This window comes from Panthera uncia, chromosome F1 (genome assembly GCF_023721935.1).
Source record: "Panthera uncia isolate 11264 chromosome F1, Puncia_PCG_1.0, whole genome shotgun sequence".
In the NCBI taxonomy this organism is placed as follows: Eukaryota; Metazoa; Chordata; class Mammalia; order Carnivora; family Felidae; genus Panthera; species Panthera uncia.
The window spans coordinates 5,442,913-5,455,753 of record NC_064813.1 but is presented as its reverse complement, the minus strand read 5'-3'; the positions used below and the strand labels follow the sequence as shown (position 1 = coordinate 5,455,753).

Sequence of the window (12,841 nt, the reverse complement as noted above, 5' to 3'; positions counted from 1 at the left end):
CCTAATTTCTTCCTAAAGTCCCCATCTCCAAACACCATCACCCTGGGGCTTGGGGCTTCAAGACATGAATTTGGGGGTGACAAACACTCCACCCCCAACATGCCTAAAACGATTTTGTGATTTAGGAGACATTCTATTGCTTTGGGATTCTTCAGAGACGTTCTTATCTCTCGGTTTGTTAGGAGGATCAAACAAATAAAGCAAGTAAAAGTGTGTTTACATCAGCCCCTTCTGATAATCCGTTGCCATCATCACTTAAACAGAAGGCAGTTGGAGTGGCTCTCCGATCCTATTTCCCCAGTGGCTGCATTCGTGCTATGTGATCTGAGCCCCTGACAGACAGGCTGTGTCATTTTCATATCAGTTTCAAGTCCCAGGACACCAGGAAGCCCTGTGTCTGAGGACCCAAGACCTGGCCTGGTGCCTGCCTCCTGAGGTGAATCTCATTTTTCCTTCATTCTTCCAAGAAATTAATTTTGTCATCAAGTTAATAGTAATCATTTGTACTGTGTAAAAGCAAAAAAAAAAAAAAATTTATCCGACTTGGTGGTGGTGGTTTGTTTTTTTTTAATCACATTATGAGGTATGATTGACATACATCTGGGTTAGGTCTCTATTAATGTTTTTAATGTTTATTTATTTTTGAGACAGAGAGGCAGAGTGTGAGCAGGGGAGGGGCAGAGAGAGGGGGAAGACACAGAATCCGAAGCAGGCTCCAGCCTCTGAGCTGTCAGCACAGAGCCCGATGTGGGGCTCGAACCCACGAACCATGAGATCATGACCTGAGCCGACGTTGGACCCTTAACCGACTGAACCACCCAGGTGCCCAGTCAGGTCTTTAAAAGTATGTCTATGCCACAATATCTCCTATGCAGTACTCTTGCCAAACTATTGTGTTCCTCATTTCTGGTGTTTTGTTTTGTTTTGTTTTAAATCTCCTGGTTAAGGGTCTCACTGATGTTCTCTACTCTTTTCTCAAGCCCAGTATCTTTGTGATCATTACTTTAAATTCTCTCTCAGGCATATTACATATCTCAGTTTTGCTTAGGCCTCTGGCTGTAATTTTGTCCCATTTTTTTCACTGGGACATATTTCTCTGTCTCCCCGTTTTGTCTAGCTCTCTGTGTCTGGTTCTGTGTGCGAGGAAAGTCAGCTCTTGAAAGTCATGGGTGGGGCAGGCACTGATCCTTTAACAAGGGTGCGCTCGTCCTCTGCCAGAGGGAACATGCCTCTGATGCTGAGGTGGGGCCAGCTGCTGCCTCTGCAAAGTGCGTGTAGGCAAGGCATGCAGTTTGAGCAAGGTGTCCACGTCCTCCGTGGGAGGTGACAGGCTGCTGCCACAGGGACCGAGGTCCCGCAAAGTGCGTGGGGAGGAGAAGCAGTGTTGGCATGGTTGGCGCTAGTCTTCTGCCGCGGGGGGTGGGGGAGCTGCGGGGCCAGGACAGACACGCAAACCCGGCTGGAGGCAGTGGGGTGCAGTGTAAGCAAGTTAGGCGGTGAATGCTGGGACCCCTCTGGTTCCTGCAGGCGCAATTAATACATAACTCTTCCTCCCGTATGCCCCAGGCATTTTTCAAACTGCTGTCTCTAAGCTGTATCTCAGAGGGCTATTTGTCATGCTGTCTCTTTAAGGGTGGGGATGGTTTCCTATCACCCTCCAGGCTCTCCCAGACCAGAGCCCTAATTTTTAAAGTTCGAAGCTTTATGTCCCACTAGTTGTAAGAACTTTCGAAATTCGGTCATTCTAATTTTCAAAGTCAAATGCTATAGAGATTTGTCTTCACATGTGGGCTCAAGGGTGTGGTAGTCTGTTTCTCTTCCCCTTCTGAGACTGTGACCCTCTCCCTAGCACTGAGGACCACAGTCCATTTAGCTCTGCCCTGGGACTCCACCCTTCCTACCCTCTTGAACGTGGCCTCTTTTTTTTTTAATTTTTTTAACGTTTATTCATTTTTGAGAGATGGAAAAAGACAGAGCATGAGTAGGGGAGGGGCAGAGACGAAGGGAGACACAGAATCTGAAGCAGGCTCCAGGCTCCGAGCTGTCAGCACAGAGCCCAATGTGGGGCTTGAACCCATGGACCGTGAGATCATGACCTGAGCTAAAATTGGACGCATAACCAACTGAGCCACCCAGGCGCCCCTGGCCTCTTCTTTACAGTTAGTTGTAGAGTTTGTTCTCCCAGTCTTCAGGTCATTTTCTAGCTTATTTACAGTGATGGGGGGTGTTATCTAGTTGTATCCACAGGACGAGGTCAGCTTAGAGTCTTTCTACTCCCCCATTTTCCTTGGAAGTCAGCCATGTAACTCTTTTTTTTTTTTAATTTTTAATGTTTATTTATTTTTGAGAGACAGAGAGAGACAGAGCATGAGCAGGTGAGGGGCAGAGAGAGAGGAAGACCAGGTGTCCCTCAGCCATGTAACTCTTAGTGTCAATCTGTTCATATGTTCAGAAGGACATCTAAACTGATGTTAACTTATCCAGGACAACGATAATTTCTGACTCATGAGATTTATGTTCATTTTTAACTTTCTTCTCTGTACATTTTTTTGTATTGTCAGGTTTATTTCCATGAATAACATGAGGGCATTTTTGTTTGTTTTTTCCTTCACGAAGACTATGGATTGTTATTCTTAGAGGCACCCGGGTGGCTCAGTCGGTTAAGTGACTGACTCTTGGTTTCTGCTCAGGTCATAATCTCACGGTTCATGGGATCGAACCCTGCATCAGGCTCTGCGCTACCAGCGTGGAGCCTGCTTGAGAGTCTTTCTCTCCCTCTCTCTCTGTCCCCTCCCCCACTCTCTCTCAAAATAAATAAACTTAAAAAATTTTTTAATTTATGTATTTTAATTAAAACGTAATTCAACCTGGGCTTCAATGTCCGATAGAGCTAGGTTCAAACCGTAGACTTATTAGAGCCTGGTTGTGACTTCCAGCGAGTTCCCTCGCCTCTGTTAGCCTTCATTTCAAATGGAGATATTTACCTTCAGAGGCCACGGCTGGGATTTGGGATGGCATGTGTCAAACAGCTAACACAGTGCCTGGCAATAGAAGGTGCCTACCCAGCAAATGAGAACAATTTATCACTTTTATTAGTGTATTCCCAGTAGGTTGCTTCTGTTCTTTAAACTTTCCCCACCTCTCTCCTTTTAACAAAGCGCTGTGTCACCAAGACTTTGGCATTAAACTACTATTGTCTCTGTTCCATGTGGGTGAGGCTCCCACTGGGAGCCCCAGTCTACCCCTTTGTCTCTCCTAAGTACCACCTAAAATTGTATGGAAATTGGGGCACCTGGGTGGCTCAGTTGGTTAAGCCCCTGACTTCAGCTCGGGTCATGATCTCACGGTTCGTGAGTTCAAGCCCCATGTCAGGCTCTGTGCTGGCAGCTCGGAGCCTGGAGCCTCCTTCGGATTCTGTGTCTTCCCCCTCTCTCCGCCCCTCCCCTGCTCACGCTCTGTTTCTCTCTCTCAAAAATAAACATTAAAAAATATTATTTAATAAGAATAAACATAAATAAAATTGCGTGGAAATACCTTACTTCCTCGTTGCAAACACTATTTAACTGAGGAGTGGTCCTGGGCCCAGGCCAGCGTCCTGCAGATAATACTCGTGGTTTATCTTGGTTTTGGGTTTTGGTAAAGGTTGGTTTGAATAGGCACATTTGCGATTCTGTTCTTCTGAGGTTACGACTCTATTCTACATAGTAGTGCTGCTGCGATGCTCCATGTTTGGTTTGAACTGTACCTGTAAACAATTAAAAGCCTCCTCTGATGGCCTCAGTAGAAGCAGGATGGAGCCTAATTGAGTGCTGGACCAAGCAGAGCTGGGCTCATTTGTCCCTCATGTGCCCTACTTCCTCAATTCTAGCTTGCAAAGGGTAGCACATGCCAATACCGCACCACCCAGCTCTTTAACCTTATGTTGTCCCTGGAATACTCTTTACAGAAAAGAAAGTTCTGATGATTAAATAGTCTGGGTTATTTGCCCACATGGTGTTCTTTTCCACCCTGATTTTCACCCTTTCTTTCTTGTGCAGCTTGGCTCTCATAGAGACCAAGGGATCCCTACTTTTTATAAGGCCATGACCTGACAGGCATCATCTAGCAAAACTTTCTGTCCCACAGTGCATCACAATAGCCTTTTGAGTGATGTAGAAGGATCAAGCCCTATATCTCTGCAGTGTGTTTTTGCAGTATATCCAGCACCCGGAGGTGGCTGAAATAACCACTGTCCTCAGAAGACTGATTTTTAAGAACAAAGAGGACTCTACCCACTGGAGCCCAAGCAGGTAACACCGGTTCGGTCATTACTGCTGGAACATCTCTCTCCTCTTACTTAGTGCTTGTAGTACTAAATTGCTGATTGCATTTTGAATGTTCTGGAGACGAGCACTCACAGTTAAGCAAACTTTGTGGCAAACCATTCTGTAAAGCCAAGAATTCTTTTGGAAAGTGAATATTCATACCCCTCAGCTTTAAATTATTTGAGTAGATTTCGCTCAACATTTTTTTTCTCTTAGAAACGAGGTACACCCATGTAAAGGCATCTGGCTCTCTGCAATACAAAAAGTACAAAGATTAAAAGGGTACCTGGGTGATTCTGTTGGTTAAGCCTCTGACTTCGGCTCAGGGCATGATCTCATGGTTCGTGGGTTCGAGACCCACGTCGGGCTCTGTGCCGACAGCTCAGAGCCTGGAGCCTGTTTCAGATTCTGTCTCCCTCTCTCTCTGCCCCTCCCTGCTCATGCTCTCTCTCTCTCAAAAATAAATACACATTAAAATTTTTTTTAAAAAAACAAAAAACAAAAAGAACAAAGATTAAAAATTGTTTACTAGATTAGCAGTTTACTGAGTTGACTGACTGATTGATTGGTTCTTTCATTCACTCATTCCAAAGTATGCACAGAGCACTTCCTTGGATGGGGAGTACTTTGCCAGTCAATGAGGCAGGAGAAGGACAAGGACAGTGAAGACAGTGGCTGCCAAAACAATATGGTCCCAACATCTAGGAACTTGCATTTCAGGTAGCCAGGCCAGACCTTGTATGAAACTCATGTCTTGTGCTTTGAAGAATCTCTAGAGCCTTATCCAAGGCCTGGCACAAACTTTTTACTCATTCAATGTTCTCTTAAACGATAGAATGAATAGATGAATTCAGAAACCAATAAGCCAATGAAGACAGGCCTTAAAACCAAAATGCGTTATAGGATTAATTAAGGGCTCTGGGAGTCCAGAGGTGGGCAACGGAACATTTGGAACCCAGAAGAGAGAGGCCTTGGAGAATATGACACAGACCTTGAATAAGGCCAGGAAGGGTGGGTGGAACTTAGATTCAGAAGAAGGGAAGAAAAAGCATTGAGGCAGTAGAATTCAGAGTAGGATTGGGAAGTGGGGGTAGATAACCAATCTTCGTGAACTGGGAAGACTGGCTTCTTGAGGAAACAGAAGAAGGAGGGGACTGTCCAGGTCATTCAGTGGTGGAAAGCCCTCTTCTCAATTCTTCTCACAATACACATGCTCAAAGGCAAGTGGTAGCAATTGCCCCCACTATACAGCCACCCTGCAATCAGCCAGGCCACTGTCATACATCCAGCCAGGGTGGGTCACATCAGTTCTGAGCAAGCCCCCACCCCACAGCTTCTCTGCACTGTCAGATCACTAAGGAGTGGCTTTCCCCAGGGACCCAACCTCCGCCAACACCTTGAGTACCGATTCCACACCTCCAAGGAAAGGTGGGGGGGGGGGTGGCGCGCAGGGCTCTGGGGTTTTAAAGTACATCTAGAAAACCAATTGTTGCTACTTATATACCAGTTTAAATGCCACCCTCTGTTTTTCGAATTTTCCCAAAATTATGGATAAATAACATTAGAATCTTGGGACCCTGACTACTATTCTGCCTCTGCTCCTTCTTTGAACAGATTAATTAAGTGATAAAACTTGCTAGTTATTTGAGGTTCACAAGCTTATTAAACTTACCAGGCAGTTACTACTGGTCCCACTTAATCTCATACTGGGAGGATCTAACCTCTGATTTAACAAATATTATTTTTAGTCCTTCCTACCATAAAAAATTGATGTCACTTTAAAATTTTAAACCACAGAAAGCCCATCTACATGAGGAAAGCTTATCACATGCTTCCTATCAGGGAAAATGTTCAGGTTTTCTGAAGCAAAGGTGACATCTGTTCTTGGAGCCTTTTCCTTTAAAATTCTGAAAAATTCGGAGGCGGGGGGCGGGGGCACCTGGGTGGCTCAATCGGTTTAGCCTCCGACTTCGGCTCTGGTCATGATCTCACGGTTGGTGGGTTTGAACCCCACATCAGGCTCAGAGCCTGATGCCTGCTTCAGATTCTGTGTCTCCCTCTCTCTCTGCCCCTCCCCCACTCATGCTGTCTGTCTCTCTCAAAAACAAACATTGAAAACATAATAAAATTCTGAAAAAGAGTGTGGGTGGGGTGTGGGGACACAGCCACTCAAGAACCTGAAAGGTAACTTGTCGAGGAAACTTGTCAAGGATTCTGTTTTAGAAGCTACGAAGCTTCAATTTTGTATCAACTTGTGTGACGTTGTGATTAGTATCAGACTTGATCTCCTTCCAGCAGGTAAGTAACGAGAAAGCAGAACCACATGTCTCTTGCTAAATGCTTTTTCCACAGTGCCAAGCAAAGGTGGTTGATCAAGAAATATCTGTTGAGTGGATCAATGAGTCAGTGGCACTGTAGCAGGAGGAGAAGGGCTTCAGAGTCAAACAGATTTGGCTTTTTTTTTTTTTCCTTTTCTTTTTTATTGGCCATGTAACCTTCAATGTGAAATATAACATCTACTAGAAATTCAGGATAATGAAGGAAAACTCTCAGGACTCCTGAGAGGATTGAGTGAAACAGCATATGTGACAACGGTCTGGTGGATAATGAGCGTCAGCCCAGGATGAGGCCTTTCCCATCGTTTCCCACAGAAGGTGGCTACTCTTTTTCAAAATTGTTTTGGCTATTTTAGTTCCCTTGCATTTCCAAATAAGCTTTAGAATAAACTCATCTATATTCTCCAAAAACTCCTACTGGGTAGTTTGACCAGATCCAATTTGGGCAGATTGTCATCTTTACTATGTTGAGTCTCCCAAACCATGAACATAGTATATCTCTCAGGTCTTTGATTTCTTCCATCAATTCTGTAGCCTTCAGCATACAGAGTCTGTGCATGTCTTGTTAGATTTGTGCATAATGTGTCTCCTTTTTTCTTTTGAGCTATTATAAATAGTTGTGTTTTAAATTTTTGGCTCCAATTTTTTATTTAAAGTATAGAAATATAATTATGTGTGTTGACCTCGTATCCTACGATCTTGTTAAAAACGTTATTTGTTTTGGGGCACCTGGGCGGCTCAGTTGTCTGGACTTATCATCCAACTCTTGATTTCAGTCCAGGTCATGATCTCACAGTGGGGAGATCGAGCCCCCGTGTCAGGCTCAGTGTGGAGCATGGAGCCTGCTTGGGATTCTGTCTCCCTCTCTCTCTCTCTCTCTCTCTCTCTCTGCCCCTCTTCCAGCTCATGTGCACTCTCTCTCTCTCTCAAAATAAATAAATAAGCTTATTTATTTATTCATAGGCTCCTTGGGATTTTCTACATAAACTATTATATCATTTGTAAATAGGGACAGTTTTCTTCCTTTCCATCTATATGCCTTATATGTCTTGCCCTGGCCTTATTGTACTGTGTAGGACTGCCTGCATTGTGTTGAATAGGAGTGATAAGAGTGACACCCTTGCTTTATTTCTGATTTTAGGAAGAAATCAGTCTTTCTCCATTAAGTATGATGTTAGCTGTAAATTTCTATAGATGTTCTTTATCTGGTTGAAAAACTTCCCTCATGGTTGGCTAAGAAATTTTACCATAAATGGATAGGTTTTATCAGATTTTTGACTGTTATATTATTTAACAGAATTCTGATTTGATCCATAATATATTCTGTAATACCAAAAAGTTGCTGAAAACGTTGACAAGATAAATCTTATACCTTTGTCCCTAACTCAGTATGTTGAACATTAACGTTGAGGCAGTTTGTTGCAATGTTACGTCTTTTATTCGTGTACCTTAGTTCACCTTCTGAACATCAGAATAATAAAAAATTCTATTATTAAGCTTTCATTTCTGTGCCCTGGGAGTCTAACCGCAGTGGTTTATGTGCCGGTATTAATTAATTGGAAGTGGTTACAATTCTCCTAAATAAGAGCCATGAAGTTGCCCAAATCTTTCTCATTCTTAACAATGTACCTTAAGGAATAAATTTCCTAGAATCAAAATATATTTATATTCAGCAAGATCAAAATGTCCAGTACTATGGGACTGGGTTTCATAAATTCTGGCATATTCGGTTACTCAATAAATATTTATGAAATGTCCACCATGTGCCAATTTTTATCTTTGGCCCTAGGGATACAGCAGTGAGGATAACAGACAAACTTCCCTGTCTTCATGGAGACTACTTTCCAATGGGGAGACAGACCTCAATAAGATACATATGTAAACATGTAGTACAGCAGGTGGTGATGAGCATTTTGGAGAAAAATAAAACATAGAACATGGAGGAGTCCAGGCGTGGGAGAGGAATGGGGTACTATTTTAAATAAAGTGATGGTTGGACCTCACCAAACAACATAAAGGAATCTTAAACATTAGAATTAAGAATACTCTGTAGCAATGTGGAAAAATGTCATGATACCTCATTAAGTGAAAAACAGAGAACATAAAACAGGAGATCTGCCGTGGTTTCGAGTATTTAAGTATGTACATATATGATGTATATAAAACATAAAAAATGAAAATAGTTTGTGGATAATTTTCATATTATTTTACAGCATTATTCACTTTGAGCATAATTATGCCCGCAGTTTAAAACAAGAAAAATGTTTAAGGTTCCCTAAGGCTAATTCAAAATGGAATGGAACGTACGTACGGGGATCCAGCTAGAACTCACCTTTGCCCCGGAAGGATTTTATTTGGGGCACCTCTGAGGAAGAATCTTCTATTCAAGCGACCAACAAAGAGTCTGTATTTTATTTTATTTTTTTTATTTAAAAAAAATTTTTTTTAACGTTTATTTATTTTTGAGACAGAGAGAGACAGAGCATGAACAGGGGAGGGGCAGAGAGAGAGGGAGACACAGAATCTGAAACAGGCTCCAGGCTCTGAGCTGTCAGCACAGAGCCCGATGCAGGGCTCGAACTCACAGACCGTGAGATCATGACCTGAGCCGAAGTCGGACAGTTAACCGACCGAGCCACCCAGGCGCCCCAAAGAGTCTGTATTTTAAAGGAGATGAAAGTTCCATTGTCCAGGGTGCCGAGAACAGTGGTTGCACAGTGTTGGCTGAGAGTATGGAAGTGATGGCAAGCTTAACATGCGTGCGTAATCATCTCCTTCAGATTTGGCATGTGAATCTATTTTTCACGATCGACTAAAATAAAACGAACTGACACGTCTTACTGCAAACTACATTCTCTTATTTGTTCCAGAGATGACAAGTAATCACACAAGATGTGACTTGGTAGCCTGTATATGGGGTAGCAACCGTTCTCTAGGGATGCAGAAGGACAGGTTGCAACCATTGCCAGACAATGTCTTCCGATGATTCTGAGAGCTCAGATTCCGTGTGGGCTGTTCGTGTGTTCCTCCGAAAATGTTTTTGTGGCCCGGCCAAAGCATGGCAGCCCAGGACTGGTTTATTCCCTCCGGTGTTGATTCAGAATTCCTAGGCACTGAGCAATCACTCTATCCTCAAAAGGCAGACGCGGTGTTGTCTTAGTGAAGCGCAAATGTCCTGAATATCTTCCATTCTTCTCTCCGGCATGTCACGTCTGGTGAAGGAAAATCCCAGCAGCCACAAAGCTTTCCGAGTTCATGCAGGAGCTCAGTGGTGTTTACTCGGATTTTCTCTTTTGTTCTTTCTACTTCTTGGGTGTTTTTTTCTTTTTCTTTTTTTTTTTTTAATAATCACACTAGCACTAAAAGAAAAACACAGATTACATAATGAGCAGACTCCACTGGATAGCCAAACTATTCTAATATAATCTTGCCTGAAAATGTTCAAGCTGCTTGAAAAATACATTCAGAGGCGAAATAACGCAGCTAGCTGGCCTGTGAATGATCCGTGGACTAGTTTTGACTAGAAAAGGGAAGAAGGAGGCACCACACACTTGTTTTCCGACCTATCTCCTAACCAAAGAAGGTTACTGCTTCTTTGGGGCTGTCCCGCTTTTGTTTTGGCTGATGGTCTGGGCGGTCTGTGGTTTTTGCGATGTAGCATAGTAGTCAAATGTTTCTGGAACCAAATGGATTCCCATCCTGGTTGCTCAGTGTCCTTGTACAACTTATTTCCCAGTACTTCTTTTTTTTTTTTTTTTTTTTGGTCCATAAAATAGCGGGTTTCATGTCACCTGACACATAGTACACGCCCATACATAGAAACTCATATTTCTCTGGTCGCAAAGGTGCTGTTTTGTGTGCAGAACACACACACACACACACACACACACACACACACACACACACACACGCACACACACACACGCGTGCATTATTGCCTCCCTTAACCCTCCAGATAGGTATTGTAATCATCAAAACACAGAGCAGCTGCTTTAGTCTGTTCCGGCCGCTGTAACAAATTCCCGTGGCCTGGGTGGTCTACAAGCACCAGAAATGTATTCCTCACACTTTTAGAGGCTGGAAGACGGAGATCTGAGCGCCAGCCTGGTGGGGGTTCTGCTGAGACCCCTCTTCCGGGTTGCAGGCTGCCGACTTCCGGTTGTGTCCTCACGAGACAGAAGAGAGCAAGTGAGCCCTCTGCGGTCTGCACCAGTTCCATTCGTGGGGTCCCTGCGCTCTTTACTTCTCAAAGGCCCCGCCTCCAAACACCACCGCTTTGGGATCAGGGTTTCACACGTGAATTTAAGGAGCTCAGGGGTAGGGGACACACACATCCGGTCCCCTGCAGGGAGACGACTTTCCCCATTTCTTCGAGCCACGTGGGTGTCGGTCGGACATTCCACTGCTATGCTATTCTTTACCCCGTTTATGCAGACACAGGCCCAGTGGTCTGTGCATATGCATAATACAAACACACGGTACAGAATTGATGAGGTACCCGAACGGTAAACTAAAAAAGTAAGGATTTCTCCCACCTCTGTCTCCCAGGCACTCTGTTTCTCTTCCCATCGTGGACTGTTTCTCAAGAGAATACTCATGTGTAGTGGTTTTCCGCTGAAAGTCTTCCTCTACAGGAGATAATCAGCTGCAATGTGAATTGTAGACTAGAAACAGTCTAGATTGTATGTTTACGTCTAGGAAAAAGAGTTCGATGTCGATGGTGAGGCCCTTAAAAAATCATCAGAAGGACAATGAGAAGCAGACTCTGGGGAAGGCCTCCAGGAAGCTTCTAGAACGCCTCCACAAAACTGACCCAACATGGGAGCAGCTTCCTGTGCCCTACTCAGGAAGCTGCTTCCAGAACCTACTCCCAAAGCCACCAGCACGGCCACTGCGGTGCTCGCTCCATACTCCTAAAGATGGTGTTTGAACCCCAGAATGTGGCCTCAGTCACTGTCTTCGATGCACTTGCTTCATGACACCCAGTGCTGGAGACCAGCCCCTGCCTTGTGCTGCAGACACTCACCACACGGCAGCTTCATGAGCAGCAGGAAATGGCCTCTGCCTCGTTTCTGCCTTCCAGATCTCAGTCCAGTCTGTTGGATTTGGAGGAGTCGAAATCCTATCCAGAGTTCTAGGTGCCAGGGAGTCTGGACATGTAATGCAAAGCCCATGAGCTAGTGTGGTTGGAAGGCACCTAAGAAGGGTAGGAACAGACACTAAAGACCCAACTGGCACAGTAGTTTCTTTTTCTTTTTTTTTCTTTTAGGGTGAATTCCTGCTGACCTCTGTGGCTCAAGTTTCGCAGATTGTTGTGTTAATCCTCAGATCAATTTTCTAGGTGTGCAAAATGGTTCGTTGCTGATCTAGTTGCATTTCAGGGATGGGAGAGGCAGAGAATGTCATGCTGCTCTGCCATCTTGGCCCCTCCCCCCCCCTTTTTTCTTTTAGAGAGAGAGAGAGAGCAGGCATGAGCCAGGGAGAGGGGCAGAGGGAGAGAGAGAGAATCTTAAGTAGGCTCCTCAGCATAGAGCCCATCACAGGGTTCAATCCCACAATCGTGAGATCAAGACATGAGCTGAAATCAAGAGTTGGACACTCAACCAACTGAGCCACCCAGGCACGCCCATATCGGCTTATGCTTTCCACTTTTTTCCCCCCCTTTACTAGTTTCTTTCCTTCCCTAAGTGGTCTACAAGAAGCCATGGATAGTCTCCTTACTCTTCAATTTTCTTACTGTTATTTCTTTCCAGACAGACTTGGTGGCACTAGACAGCTCTCAAATGGAAATGGACTGTGTGTCTAGTGTATATGCGATATAGTACATAGTGTGTATACATTTGCAATATAAACCTTCACTCTGTAATGTTTTTTAGACTCCCATCCACCATGGCTGCCATCCGGCTTCGAGAATTTATTGACCGCCGCCCAGTGATCCTATCTAGGTAATGTTCTTCCAGACGCAGACGCCATCCAGAGCTGTGGTGAGGCAGACAGACACCTGGGGTGGGGGGTGGAGGGTAGATTTGCTCACCGGGTGCTCTGTGATTGAGAGGTAATAGCTGCCAGAGGTTCCAATGACATTTCTTTGAGTTTGGGGAAAGTTGTAAAAAACAAACAAACAAAAATGCCACACTGATGGCAAAATCCAAGCAAACAGGCAACTCCAAACACCCAGAAGATTGGAAGGATATTGGTTTT

The 12,841-nt window shown here is 44.3% G+C and overlaps 1 protein-coding gene across 1 annotated transcript in view; it reads left to right on the top strand.

The window, feature by feature from the left end:
* The first annotated feature begins 4,194 nt into the window (after positions 1-4,194).
* Positions 4,195-12,841, top strand: part of CF1H1orf100 (chromosome F1 C1orf100 homolog) — a 29,594-nt gene continuing 20,947 nt past the window's right edge. Inside the window, exons 1-2 of the mRNA XM_049633820.1 lie at positions 4,195-4,289; positions 12,517-12,585. Coding sequence (XP_049489777.1) covers positions 12,530-12,585 — 56 coding nt within the window. The 5' untranslated portion in view covers positions 4,195-4,289; positions 12,517-12,529. The remainder of the gene's footprint in view (positions 4,290-12,516; positions 12,586-12,841) is intronic.